General features: G+C 41.1%; 1 protein-coding gene across 1 annotated transcript in view; it reads left to right on the forward strand.

The window, feature by feature from the left end:
* cdh23 (cadherin-related 23) overlaps positions 1-15,117 on the forward strand; it is a gene marked incomplete at its 5' end in the record, with an annotated part of 145,779 nt that overhangs the window by 26,145 nt on the left and 104,517 nt on the right. Inside the window, 3 exons of the mRNA XM_084561196.1 lie at positions 2,421-2,563; positions 2,807-2,854; positions 3,239-3,331. Coding sequence (XP_084417322.1) covers positions 2,421-2,563; positions 2,807-2,854; positions 3,239-3,331 — 284 coding nt within the window. The remainder of the gene's footprint in view (positions 1-2,420; positions 2,564-2,806; positions 2,855-3,238; positions 3,332-15,117) is intronic.

The following is a 15,117-nucleotide window of genomic DNA, read 5'->3' on the forward strand; positions in this document are numbered from 1 at the left end:
ATCCATGTTATAATCCCAAAAACATATCCTACTTTTACCTCCATAAAAAACAGTCCTGATGTAAAGTAAATTCATATACTCATTTACAAAATCCTTAATATGCAGTCCAACGTACTTTAGCACATAGTACAAGTGCCAACTCACCATATTGCAGTCAGTCCTTGCCTTTAATCTGAGTGATCAGAGAATCCAATCCATATGCTTAATAGGTTGGTGTAGGTTGGTATTCGTTCCAAGCGCAGGAGTTAATCTTCCACAAGACTGCAGCTCTCATACGCAGTCTTAGTCTCAAACGCTCATTTGTCATCCTTCACTCGAGTGTACGTCTGCCCACGTGGAGAAGACAGTTCCTTCACAGTCGAGAAGGCCAAAAGGAGGAGAGAAAAAAAAATGTTATTATTGATGACTATGAGGTAAAATGCTTAATTTGCACCGTCTTCAACCAAATTATAACTCATATTGAAAGCAGCTGAATTTGCATAAATCTCATTAGACTGCAATGAGAAGGGTTCATAAATCGTTATATTAATTAGTCATTTTTCCCACCCTTTCATAGGAAAATGGGGCGTATTAATAAAACGAGAGGGGTGTGTGATTGTGAAGCCTAATTGGCCGCTGTGTTAAGCAGTTTGGTGCACGAGTGACAGGGTTGATTAAGTTCGGCTTCGCATCTATTGTCTGACCAAGTACCCGCAGGAATGGAAGTGGGATGAGTGTACAGTGTGTATGTATTCTATACATGCAGCAAGTAAATGTGCATATAATCTGCTTATTTAATCTCCTCTCCAAGGCCAAGATTTAAATCCAAAGCTTTCTTGGTGTTTGACTGATACATCTTATGCTTTTGTCAAATACATTTTTGGACTTCAGTGACGCTGGATATGTGACGTTGTTTGTTTGCATGCTGTATCCTGTCTTCAAAACAACAATTCAGCACCTTGCAGCGTCTCTACCAGTGGGCCTTCCTTCTTTCTTTTGTGGAATCGATGAATAATACGTAGCTGACTGCAAGAATGTCTTGTCTTGAGTGACTCCACAACAAAGTGCTTACAAGGCTTGGGGATTACTGCAAGTTTATGTACACATGGATGTAGCTGTATATATGCGTCTGTATTTGACCCATGTGTATGGTCTGTGTGAAGAATAATATATATTCCAAACCATGTAGGTCCAAATGTGAGTCTCTGATAACCGTATACCCTCGAGTTCAAGCCATTAAAATACCCTGCTCAAGCAGTTTTACACTGGCTAGTAATGAGCCTTGCCCCCGCCTGGTCACGGGTCTTGATGTTGTCATTAGTACCACTTTTAACCTCCCCGTTGTCCTCCTTGACACATCTGTTCAGCGTGGTGGATTAGCCAGTCTGATGACTACGCAACCTCTGGCTTTGATTAGCCGGCTTGTCTGGACTCTATTGTCTGTGATGAATTAAGTCTGTAAACCGCTCCAGCTCCAGTTAAGAACCCTTTGCTCACACCCTTGCACATACTACAGCATTTGTTGTGTGTGCTGCATGTTTGTGTGTATTCTTGCCATGAAACAGGTGACATAGTGGTAATTTATTCACCATATTTATGTGTTACTTCTGAAAATAGGAAGCTAGAGAGAGAGATAGACAGCCAGAGGGATGGACATGAAAGTTTAAGAAATCGTTTAATTGGAAGCAAATCTAGCAAATGCCCCAGAGTGCAGGATGAGTCATCAACATTTTTGAATGGTTTTCCAGGAATGACAAACGTGCGTCAGTAAGAATACCTACAAAACAACTTTTTGTCAATGTGGATCCAGATTCTGATATACCGGTTACAGTCAGTAGACAGTTCATTAGGTACACTAGTGAAAACAAATGTATTTTAATGAAACAGTCTGGCACAAAATCTTGATAAAGGTTATGGTTATTATTCAGCTGCTGAATAACCATTTAATTTTGGAGGCTGTGGTTTGTAGTACTATTAAATTCATATTATGCTGCACGGACACATGTTTCTATTATCTTGCCAACCCCATTTTAGTCAGTGGACTAGTCTAAATAATAGAAACACTTAAGTTTTTAATTTGATACATTTTAACAGCAACACAAACTACATCCTCCAAAATGATCGTACAGTTGAATTACCACCTTCCTGATGCTGTTCCAACATAAACTGAACGTTACAACAGTCATAAATCTAAAATGTAGTGCAGGAGTATTATATGAAAATGCATTTGTTTTCACTAGTGTACTAGTAAACTGGCAAGTGTGTATATGGTACTTTCACTGTATATAAAGTTCCTTGTTTGTGTGCATTTAAGTGATTAAGTGACAAATGATTCCATGCAGCACTTTACATTGACTCCTATAATGGAAAATCTTTAAGTCTCATAATGTCTTGGTCTTCGACTCTGTGGGAACTCTGACCTTTGACTGTTTCACTGGCAGGTTCATCTGTCGCTCAGCTGAAGGCAACTGATCCTGAAGGGGAACCCCTCATATACGGGGTTACAGGAGAAGAGGCCATGAGGTATTTTTCTGTGAACAGAGACACCGGAGTCGTCTGGCTTCGACAGCAACTTGACCGTGAGGTAGGAACACCAAACAAACTTACATACTGCTGTACACACACTCACACATTACTACAACAAGAACGCTAGATGCAAGAAAAGACACTTTTGAAAAATAGCAGGTGTAGTGGAAATTATCAAACAATGAAAGAACAGTAAAAAGTCCAATACAATGCACAAAAGAAGCGGAGCCCAGATTGGCACTTCACTGCAACACTGCAATGTTTGTTTTGATCCCTCTCTCTTTTTCTCTCACACACCCAGACCAAGTCGGAGATGCAGGTCGAATTCTACGTGAGTGACATTCAAGAGGTAAGAGAGAGTTTTGCACTGTGATCATATTTATGACACATCCCTTCGCAATCTGACATCCTGGATATAGCCTGACCACATGTCACATACAGGCCTCGCAATTTGTCTTTTTTTTTTAGTTTCTCACTTTCATTCTCACCCTTATTTTTCTCGGGTTCTCACATGACACCTGTCTTGCTCAATGCAATTTACTTGCCGAAACATACTGACGTTCAAGCTACTTTTCCCCCCACGGGTAATCTATCACACACTTGTCCTGTTTTCCTTTTCTCTGAGTCTTGGCTCCGTGCGCCCCAATCCACATTTTCACCGACTACAGCTACCCGTCTAGTGATGTGTGGAGGTGGTTTTGGAACTGTTTAACCAAGGTGTTTCCTCCCTCAGGTGGTCAAAGACACGGTAAACATCCAGATTGGAGATGTGAACGATAACGCGCCAAACTTCCATGGGCAGCCATACACTGTCCATATCCCAGAGGTAAGGATGAAAGAACTTATTAATGTATTGAATGCAAGGTAAAATAAACATTAAACCTTCTTCTGCAACTTTCATAAAATCATATAATTTCATGTTTTCTGAACATCAAAACAATCATGCTAGCAAGGAAGCCTCCTGCATCCAAAGAACATTTTCCTCAGAAATAGCCACTAGAAAATACTTCGGGCAACAAAGAATGCTCACATCAGATTTATGGTGATCATCAACTATCCGTGCTGCATTTCGATCTCTGCCACGCTGGAAATAGCTGTGTTTTCCCGCACCTATGAGTTTCCTGTGATTTGAGGAGTCGTCTCCTAGCTCATGTTTAGAGAGTGTGCATGTCCTCTGTTATAGGGAAGAAAAACGCTCTCCGCATTGGAGACCTCAATCTCTGTTCTCCTCTCACTTTCTCTCGCCTCTCTGTGATACCTCCCTTCTCAGCTCTTACTTCTTTCCATCTTTGTGTCTCCTCTATGCCCTCTCCCTCATCTAATCCTTGATATGAAGTAATTGCTCGAGTGGAGTGTAGGACTTCAAACAGGGGCTGAAATGCACACTCACACACACACACACACACGCGCACACATCCGCATGTCTTGTTGTGTTTATATTGAGCACATACCCCTTTCTGAGTCTTCACCAAATCTTCAAAGCCACTGGCTTTTTCTCTCCCCAATCCATAAAGTCAGGCAAATAAATGGAAGAAATAAGGACTGTTTAGACAAGGCTGTTTAGATCACCCACCAGGGAAGATTCTCTCGGGCCATTGCAACCACCGCTCAGTTGTGTGGGACTCACTTAAAGTCCACATGAAGACTTTCCAAGCTCTGCAAACAAAAGGCTTCAGTTTAGCCTGGAGAAACCATTTAACGGGGCCGTATTTGGCCCTCAGTCACTCACATATTGTTAGTTCCATTGCATCACTCACTGAAATACTGCTTATGTCAATTCTGCCATCCCAGAGATTATATAATTTGTGACATTTTATTTGGGGCTATGGGATGTGGTGATATATCAGAATCCTTAAAACATTACCCACATCTTTGTGTTAATTCAGCAGCATTTCCCTGCACTGTAAATAACCTCCAGGCTGCAACAATGATGAGCCATAACTTGGTCAACAGTAAACATGCACACCTTGTGAGCACAGTATGGGACTAATGTGGAAGGTGTTTTATCCCAAATCTCAGTGAATTAGTTTGTGTGCCTCGTTTGATAAATAAGACACAGCAAACTCATATTTCTATGTTTTGCGATAACAATCCAGCACACAGTCAAATCAATACACACAGAGCTCTTTATTAAGCCTTCCACCTCTTCCATTTAAAGCCTGTGCCAGTATTGGGAACTGGGTCAGGTTTTTTTTTCTCATTGTGCCCAGTCTCCTGTCCCTCTTCCCCTTTCTTCACTTTATCTCACAGCTTTCATTCTCTGCATTTTTATAGTCTCATTACCTCTGTGGCTCTAACTGACCTCTAGCGGGCAAAGCAAACATGGAGCAACACCACTTCATCATGCTGTCACTCACTGGACATGCCACAGTGACTTGGGGTTAGAGTGCCAGAGCACTGCCAGATAGTGATGTTGAACTTTACCACACGGGGAAGATGATGGGAAAGGATGATTGATGTGCAGGTGTAGGTGTAGCATGGGTAGACAGATTCAAATGATGAGATTTAATCGAAGGAGAGGGACGCAGAACACAAACCAAAATGACAGAGGCCAAAAGTAAACAAGGTGCTTAAAGGTTGTCGAAGCCGAGGGATAGTTGGGGTAGGAGGTAGGCCTAAACAGCACTGAACAGATGAAGCAATGTGAATGGCAAGGTGAGCAGTGCAGCAGGGAGAGCTGGGGGAGAGTGTGTGTGTAAATGTCGTTTTAATTTGTAGAGCCATAAAGAGGGTGAAGGGGAGCAGGTGGGCTGCTAGCATTCCCTCTGTCAGTGCTAATGAGCTGGCCAGATTTACAGCATCCACACACTCAGGCGGCCAGCAGCATCAACTGGATACAAAGAGCTGCAACTATCACCAGAAATAATGTTTTGATAGAACAGCAGATGGGCCTCAGCCCAAATGCATTATTGGATGAGATGATGGAGTGAACGTGCGACATACTGCGAAGGGTTTTCTGCATTCCCTCAGCACGATAGGGTAGCCCTCTTTAAAGCTTTCCTTCCCTCTACTGACAAACTGTTTTGCCAAGTGTGCATCTGTAAGCACAGAGCTGCTGTCTGAACAACTGTGAGAACAACCCCCCTCCCCTCCTACGGTCACGTACACTTCCACCCAGCTGCCTGACCCTCACGCTCCCCCACTGGGCGTTGGTCTCTCTATCAGTGGCACTGTGATAATATCAAACACCAACACTAACAACTTGTCTAACTGTGCGCAGCGTGTGCCATCTCCTGTGGCTCCATAAGCTGCTCCTGGCCAAAAACACAGATTTCATGTTTTCTTTTAGTCACTTGTCTTCTTCTGCTCCTCTTTCTCTGCAGTCTCATCTCAAATACCTGTTCCTGAGGCTCCTACACACACTTTCCTAACATGAATGAATAGTTCATACACATTGTCCATACTTACTTCCTAATGACCTTAGCAGTGTCTATCGATGTTAAAGTTTGCTTCTGCTTTTTTTTTTCTTAAGTGGAGCTCGTCCACTTGTAACACTTCAAATACCACCTCCTTTTCATCCTCTTCCCAATGCTCTCATTCATCTCTCCCCACAGTAGATACGCAGTGCAGTGGAATCCTAGCTTCGATAACACAGTAATGATGCACACAAGATTGTATAGCCGACTTCAGACCGGCGTTGTAATGCGGCACATAGATGGATTCAATTTACTGGCGAACAGGCAGACAGGCAAGAGCCTCCAAGTGATAGATACCCAAACTTTATCTGTTTACTGTCTCTCAGGTATGTCAGGCAGGTGAGCAAATCCCTCCTCAGCCTCTATTTTCTATCAGCCATATCTCAATGTTCCTCTCTAACCTAGAGTAAGCTCTGATGAACTACGGCCGATGTTACTGAAGACGGCTGCACAGGATGGAAACCCCTTGGGTGAAAGTCAGGCATCTAAAGAAAGCAAATCCCTCCATCCTGGTCTGATACGCAAAACTTTCTGTGCCTCTTTTGTTTTTAGCGATGGTACACTTTATTAAAAGCACAGTAATGTAGTTTTTTATCAGAGCTGCTTTAACAATTAGTCCATGTTTTACTATTTTTTTTTTTTTTATTATTACCTATAATTATGTGTTTGGGGAGCAGGTCCTAATTTCTCAAAGCCGCTACGATAACAGTTTTGTATATGAGAATTCAGTCCAGCATTGTTGCAGCCTCCAACTTTTGGCTTCTACTTCCTCTAAACAATTCTGAGTTGAATACTATGTTTGTGTGTTTCACGCACGAAACACACAAACATACACACAAATGCACTCCTATTTTAGATAATATTGGCAGAGGGTGTTTGAGAGCTCCTATTATGCCTGTGAATGAGCTGTTTAGTGCTTGATGTGGGCTCTGGCAGCGAAACAGAGGCACCTGTTATTTGATGTGCCCTCTGTCGCTGTCAGGTAGAACATAGATGAATCTGTTATATTCCTTTCTTCTTTGCCTTTGTTCGCTTCTAAAAGCTGAAATCCAATCCCTAATCTTTTATCGCCTTCTGCCCTGTATCTTACAGCATCTAAAGGTAATTTGTTTACCAGGTTAGGAGAAAACAAAATATTTCAGCTCTAAAGCAGCACCTACAGCGCACTGTAAATGACTAATGTCTTTGCATTTGCAAGGTTGTCTGGGAACTTAGAAAAGAAAGTCCTATTTGTAGTGAAATACATTTATATTGAAATTACACTCATAAAATATTTGTGACTTAACTTCTACACAGTCATCCTGCGCACACATCGCACGTAGGTCAACAAACACACGCTCAAACCCACACTGCCTCCGAGAAGTTGGATTTAGCCCATAATTATTTCAGTTTCACCTCTCATGGTCTCCCCTATAGTGTAATTGAATCTAGTGGTTACTGAGCTGAATGTTTGCTGGTTGACAGGCAAAGGCCTCAAAGAGAATTCTGCCTGACACTAAGACCCTGAGCCCCATAGGGAGGGATGTAGGGATTTGGGGAGAAAGAGGAAAAAAAATGGATGAAGTGAGAAGGTTAAATGGGGAGCAGTCAATATTCTGCTCACCTCAGGCAGCGTTTATAACTTTCTACTACACAGATTTAGTGCTTAGGGATCGAATTCTTCGCGAAGATTGTAGTCTCTCAAAAACATATGCTTATTTATTTATTTATTATTAAATGTTCGCATACATTTTCCCCAGTTTCTGATGCCACAAGAAAAGATCTTTATATTGAATAATACAATTATGAGCATGGTTAAAAAGAAACTGTTAGCAGTTCTGTTCAAAATCACTTTTTAGATTTTTCTCCATCTGCCGTACAATCATGTCTGACAGCGCTGATTAGAACATAGCACATGATCATCCTCTGCAAACTAATCTTACTTATACCAACTCCTTCATTTTGTAAACGGCTCGAATACAGTGCATATGGCCAATTTATCCACAGAACCAGGATGTTTTGCCAGATGTTTCTTCTCATATTTCACGCAGAAAGAGTTCCCTAATTTGAGTTTCTGCATTACACTGGTGGTCTGTTTGTGTGTGAGTGCTTATGTATGTAGGGGAATTGGGTTTTATCTCCAGATATTCAGATATTCTATGCAAGCCTGAGTTCATATCTGGATAGTTGCCTCTTCAAGAGTAAGTGCATTTATTCTCTTCCATGACTGATGGTTCATTTTTAGACTTCACTAAGCCTTTTAGAGCAAAATAGCTGCTTAAGTGAGTTGTCAGAGAGATTGTTGGGCCTCTACAACAATTTCTCCATGTATCCTTTCCAGTCCAGGGGTTAATGCAACAAATACTGCCTGGACGTCACGTATGCTGCCACTCGTGAAGGTAAATCACCTCCTCTTCCTCTCTTTATCTTTCTGTCATTTACTTTATCCCGCTGAGCATGAAGAGCACCTTGATTTGCGTGCCACGCTGAGATGGGTGGAGATTTGTCTGTCAAAAAGGGGAGGGCCCGTGTTTGTGAGTGACCATCGAAAAGCGCATTTGAGGGAGAGGGGGGAGAAGGAGGAAAAAGTAAGGGAAGTAAGGCGGGAGCGCAGAAGGAAAGAAGCGAGGGGCAGGTTTGAAGGGGGAGCGAGAGAGCGGCTTGCACTCCCAAAAGCTATTAAAGTTTGATTCACCCACTCCTCACTCTTTGAATAAATCAACCTGTCGTTCCCTCTCCCTTTCTTTCAAGTGTGTGGTTTGCACCCCTCCATGCTTACCCCCTCACTCTGCCTTTGGCGCTCTTCTTCCCCATAACACTCCCTTGCCCGAAATGAGAATTCTGACAAGGTTTTGCTAACATAGAGGACAGTTATGCATACTTTGCAACGGCTTTACTTTATATTGTTGTGTATAATTTAACATTTATCGGTTTAGTTTTATTTAAATAGCGGCAATAATCAAAATTGTCTCAAGACAATTTACGGAGCCCAGATCCTGAAAGCCCCAGAGCAAGCATTAAGGCGATGGTGGCAGATAGATAGATAAAGACAGAGTGCTAGCTCTCATGGGTTTTTGAGGCATATGTGATAACATGGTTATGAGAACAATGCTCTGCTGAAGGAGGCAAGAAACTAATGTGTGGAAAATATTTGTTCAGCTACAAGTCATGCCTCCAACCTCACCAGGGTTCCATTTGGCATTATGCAAATTCCTCAACAATTCTTTCCCTCTGTCTTCTCCTGTGCCTCAATATGCACCTTCCCTCCCTCCACATTCAGCAGTGGGTTTTTTTTTTTCCCGTCACTGTTTCTCCAACCGTGCCTAGATTTTCCTTAATAGAGCTTTATAGCCTTTCCAATTTGCTCAAATCTGTTTTGGCTGTCACTTGCACAACTGAGATGGTAAGGAGAGAGGCTGTAAAGAAAAATGATGCATTATGGAGAAATATATAAGGGACATGAATAGGAAAGATGTATTGTTCCTACCTACAGTTTCCTCCGTTCCTGTCAGTAAATCTCTATGTGCAGTGGACTATAGAGCTGATGTTTTTAGTCACTGAGTATACACATGCAAAAGAATGCTGTTGAAGAAAGTGTGACTAACCTTTGTAAAAATATGACTTGTGAACTATTTCTAATCTTCAATTTACACCTCAGATCCAAGGTTTAACAGAGCTATGTTTCGTACTTTACATTCCCGCCATAACTAACAACACTCAAACTAATTAATGTGACAAACAGATGTTTAAGCTCCGACGTACAACACGTCTTTGTCAAATATCTGCATCATTTTCAGGTTGTCATTCTAGTCAGTCAGACATGTCTAGCGTTATCTTGTCTGGCACTTTCTCATTTGGAGCAAACCAGACTTCTTCGCCAGATGAGGAAATTGTGGACTGTTATTCTAATTTTCTAACTCTAATTTTCCTCAGAAAGATACCACATTTATTTCTCTGAGTTGTCAAATTCATGCCCATCAAAGTTCCAGTACGTATTTTACACATTTGATGGGGCTCTAAAGGAGGAGGCTGAAATGGCATTTTTGTCAGTTTGAATATCATAACGGCAAAAACATTCACTCTCTGGGCATGAACCACTTAAATGACAGTTCATCTCACAGTATATTGTAAACTTACAAAATGTGTAATGAACTGAAAATATTGGTAAAAAAAATCTTTCAATACACTATTTACATGTTCACATTTATCTATCTTACTATGGCTCTTTGCAATTTAATAGTTAATTTCATTTTAATACAGACAGTATAAGAAATTTAGTTTAGAAATTAAAGTTTAAATCAGGAAAATAAAAGAAAAATTAGTGAAGTATTTCAGATGTTAGAGATCCAGCAGTAAAGAAAGTAGAGATATGCTTCCCTCCTACTTGCCCTGGGACTGCAGATGGAAATTAGCTATTTGCTAAATCTGGTACAGTGTATCTTCTCCCTTTTTTCAGTGATTAATGGATTTTGTACATGGTCCCTGTAAGAAATAAACTAAATAAAATAAACTAAATAAAATTATTACCCAGTACCTAAAGAACAGAGTTGACAGTGATTTAAGACATTGGTCTGGTTTTAATAAACAGTGCATAATATGCAGAAATATGTGTGGTAGCATCTTCTCTTTCATTCAGTTTCTAATTATACTTCAGGTTTTTGGTAAATGTTATTACCTTATTTTATTAACTCTGTTTAATTAAGTCTATGGAGCGAAATATATTCTGGTGAGATGAAGATTTTTGGTTTGTTGTGTTCTTCTCTTTTTTTTCTGATTTGACTTTAATAGAAACAGTCTTTTCTCTTAACACTAAAAGCCTTCAGCAATTTTCAAGGTAATTCCACTACCTTTACTTCTAAGATGGTAGCTTGGTCATTATAAGTAGCTGGCCTCACTGTTTATTTTTTAGAGCAGGTAATCCAGGTCTTCCATTATTTGTGCTGGCATTATAAATACTGGCATTGAGGATATGTTCTCATAATTGTGTAGCAAAGATTGACGGGAGTCTCAGTATCAGAAAGAAGCAGTGTAATAGTAATAGTAAAAGTGTTTTGCAGGAATCAGTTTCATAGTTTTATTCCCACATACAGCGGCCTTCTTCTATTTAGATGACCTGCATCTCTCCTCTGACCACAATTTTTGAATTGTTGCAGCGAAAATCAAATACATGATTTATATATATATATAGTTTTTTTTCTGGGATATAATGTCAGCTGTACAACACGGAGAACTTTTGGGTAATTTTGGCTCTTTATTTTGATATGCAGTACATAGTGAAGGGATAGGAACTTTGTGATTCATTCAGTTAAGAAACGCGAATGTAAAAAAATGCTGGATAAATTAGTAAATATAACATATTTCTTTGCTGAAGTTAGATGCTCTTCACAACATAATTACTTCAGTATGTTCAAATATGTGACAAGCATCATTACAAAGCTACAATTCCACTCGTGGCATGTGTTCCCGATCTATGCAATGAATAATTCAAACAAGACTAACAGGTGTGGAGACTGACAGCTGTACCTGTGATTAAATTTGATGTGAATTTAAAATAATTTTTCACAGCAACACTTTGTTTCCCAAACAAGCAAGTAGTATCTTTGGAAAGGTCTTCACGTGCAGTTTTATTGGACATGTGCCTCCACTTTGATGTGATTTCTTGAGCAATCCATTTGAGAAGGGAAGTGAAATCTGGATGCAAACTGCGTCTGACGTATTTAAAGCCTTAGTAAGCAATGTTTATTTTCCCTGTCCATGACAGCGATACCAGCAACAGTCCCCAAGGTTCCTCTTAGTGAAACTCTTTATGTCCTCAACCCTCTTCCTCTCCACCTCCTTCTTAGCTCTCCTTTCTGCGGTGTCCCCAATATAAGTGCTTTGATGTATAATTGAGTTGTGCACTCGACCGCTCTGTTCCCCCCTTTTTTCCCTCTCTTCCCTCGATGCCCTGTCAGGACCCAGCTTATAGAAAAGGTAGGTTAAAAGGCGAGAGAAGAAAAGAATAGAGCACAAGTGGGGCAGAGATATAGAGACACTGCCTAAAAGAGAGATTTTGGCAGATCATAGATTCCAGTAAAAATGTACTTTATAAGACAAGTGTGAGACAGAGCTATTGATAATACAATTTTCCTTACAAACGAATTAATAAAATGCTATTGTGGAGGAGCAAAGGGGATAGAGACAGTCAAAGACACAGACGCTCCTCCTGTTGAGCGCTTCATAACTGGTGTCGAGTCTCATCAGGAAGATGTAATTTAATTTGACAACATCACTTTCTACTAATTGAGATAAAGAGAGAGATCAAAGGGGAATGAAATGATGGAAATAACAGGTTTTGGTATGTGCTTTGTTGTAGGAAGTACCTATTGCCACTGAATGATTCCTTTTATGCAGAGGATGATGATACATGTTGTCGTTCTGCATTAGTGTTATTAGTGCTGCCCATCTTTTTTAGCAAGCTATCATCCTGCGATATACAGCCTGCACCATGTAATCCTCAATCACATATTCTATAATAAAGACATGGTATGATCGTCTTATTCACGTCCACCTTCTTCCTACATGCAGTGCTTCTCCTTGCTCTCTTATCACTCTGTCCCACTCTTCCCTGCTGCAGAGCTACATGAAGTGATTGCAAACGGACCCCGGTCATGCAGAGGTTGCTCTGTACTGGCTCCCAGTCTGTTAGGATGTGTTCATCTTCCTCTATGTGACTTTTAACATTTTCGTTCAGCTCATTTCACTTCTATTCTGTTCTCTGCTATGCGCACAGTTGATCATGGAATAGACGATAGACTGGAATAGAACGGGACGCTTGCAAGTCTGGTGCTGTGTAGATATATCAGCATACTTCTGCAGTAGAAAACATACAGTAGCATCAGAGGTGCTAATGTAATATAACTATGAGTTAGAATTTTACATGGTAAATGTTACATTATAATGTGCAACTTTAGTTCATTAATTCATTCATCTTCTGTAACTGCTTGTCCTGTGAAGGGTCGCGGGGTCGCTGGAGCCTATCCCAGCTGTCATCAGGCGAGAGGTGGGGTACACCCTGGACAGGTCACCAGTCTATCGCAGGGCTAACACAAAGAGACAGACAACCATTCACACTCACACCTACGACCAATTTAGAATCACCAATTAACCTAACGAGCATGTCTTTGGATAATGGGAGGGAGCCAGAGTACCCAGAGAGAACTCTGTTAAACCCAGGGAGAACATGCAAACCCCACACAGAAAGGCCCAGGATTCGAACCCAGAACCTTCTAGCTGTGAGGCGTCAGTGCTAACCACCACCCCACTGTGCCGCCCGCAACTTAGTTATATTTAGCTTCTGTTTTATGTTTAACTTTACAGATAATATAGCCCACTGTAGTTAGCTCATGATGAGATATTTCTTTTGTGTTGCTATGTTGCTTTCGGCATAAAATTAAAATTTGTAATTTATTCTGAGAAGTCAGTTTTACAGAGGAGGCAAATGTGATGGACAGCACAGCAGTACATTTCTTCTTCTGAGCCAGAGTATCATAGTATATAGGTGAGGCAATATTATTGACTCACTGACCAGAACAGGTGGCTGGTAAAGACTTCCTGTGTTGCTAAAATCCAATGCTTCCTAGAGGGGGCGGGGTAGGGGAGCAGATGTGGAGACCGAAATTAGACGTTTTTATTTTAAGTGCTCATAATTTCTACAAGCTGGATCTGTGCGCCTCTCCGTTTTTCTTTCTTCTCACACACAATGAGAGCTACTGAATAAAAAAATAAATAAATCTTACATACCAATACATACTCGGTTTAATTCTTCCCCTCACACATATTGTAAAGTCCCATTAGCTGGTAAGCAGGCGGAGGCCGTTTAATACTTTGGTTGTGTGGTCCCTGCTGAAAGTCTGAGAGTGATGAGTTTAACAACACACACACACTTTCCTTTGGGAGTTAACCACTGGCATTCTTCAAGTCCTGGAATAATGCATTGGAAATTAAAGGGTACTTGGGGTCATAGTGCAAGAAAAGGTAACCTGGTTATATGTAGTCAGACGTCTCTGCAATTGCTTGAAGTCTGTGAATTATGCATAGGAAAGGAAGCGTGTATATTCCTGCTTGTGTCTGTGTGAGCGGGTGTGTGTGTGCAGGAAGACACCTGAGACATTAAGACTCATGGAAGTAGAGCCCCATCTGCCCTTGCGATGCCCCATGCCCGAGGCTACAGATAGAAAGGGATGTTGATATAGTGTCTGCGGTGTACCTATAGGACCAGACTACAGAATGGAGAGATTCAGGGGTACAGAGTTCACAGTGAAGTGAAAACACACAAAAGGCTTGAAAACAAGTGTGCGCGGGGATACAAGGAGATAGGAGAGAAAGGCTGTGGGGGTAGAAGCACAGGGGATCTACTGAAGAGCTCAGACTACACTGAATCCCATGTGAACGTGTTGAGATGAGATGGCCTCAACAGCAACCTTGGCATCACAGTTTCTTTGAGAATGTCATGTGTCCTTTATTTAAAAGACTTGGCTCTGTTACATGGGAGTGCACCTTAGTTAGCTCGGTAAAGTCAAGTCATTTTCTTTAAATAAAAGTTAAAAAAAAGAGTTGCAGGCAGACCAACCAAACTGAGAGGTAACATAACATAACATAAATGGAAGAGGGATAGGCTGCAGGTGTCACTAGAGATTTTTAGAAATAGTCAAGCCTCCTATCAGAGAGCAGTGAAGGATGCTAAAGCAACATACTTGTCAAATCTCATCAACAGCAATAGCCACCGCCCTGGAATCCTCTTTAGTACTATCAACTCTGTCATAAATCCTGTATCTACTGTTTTGCATGATGTATCTGTACATACTTGCAATACATTTAAACAATATTTTATGGACAAGGTTTCCTCAGTCAGAAAATCCATCACACATACCCCCTCTGATGTTTTTCACTCTCAGCTTTGCAGTGTGTCTTGGAGAGTTTTTGCACCTGTTGCTCTTGAGGACCTTAAGAAAGCGGTCCAAGAGATGAACGTCACCACCTGCCCTCTCGACACTATCCCTGCCAGAATTATGAAGGAGGCTATTGACACTTTAGGCCCCTGCCTCATCCACTTCATAAACAGCTGTCTGAGTTTGGGTGTTGTGCCTGCTGCCCTCAAACATGCCATTGTACGACCACTGCTTAAGAAGCCTAACCTTGATCCATCCATCCTGTCCAACTTCCGCCCAATATCTCA

Source organism: Chelon labrosus (genome assembly GCF_963514085.1).
Source record: "Chelon labrosus genome assembly, chromosome: 15".
Lineage (NCBI taxonomy): Eukaryota > Metazoa > Chordata > Actinopteri > Mugiliformes > Mugilidae > Chelon > Chelon labrosus.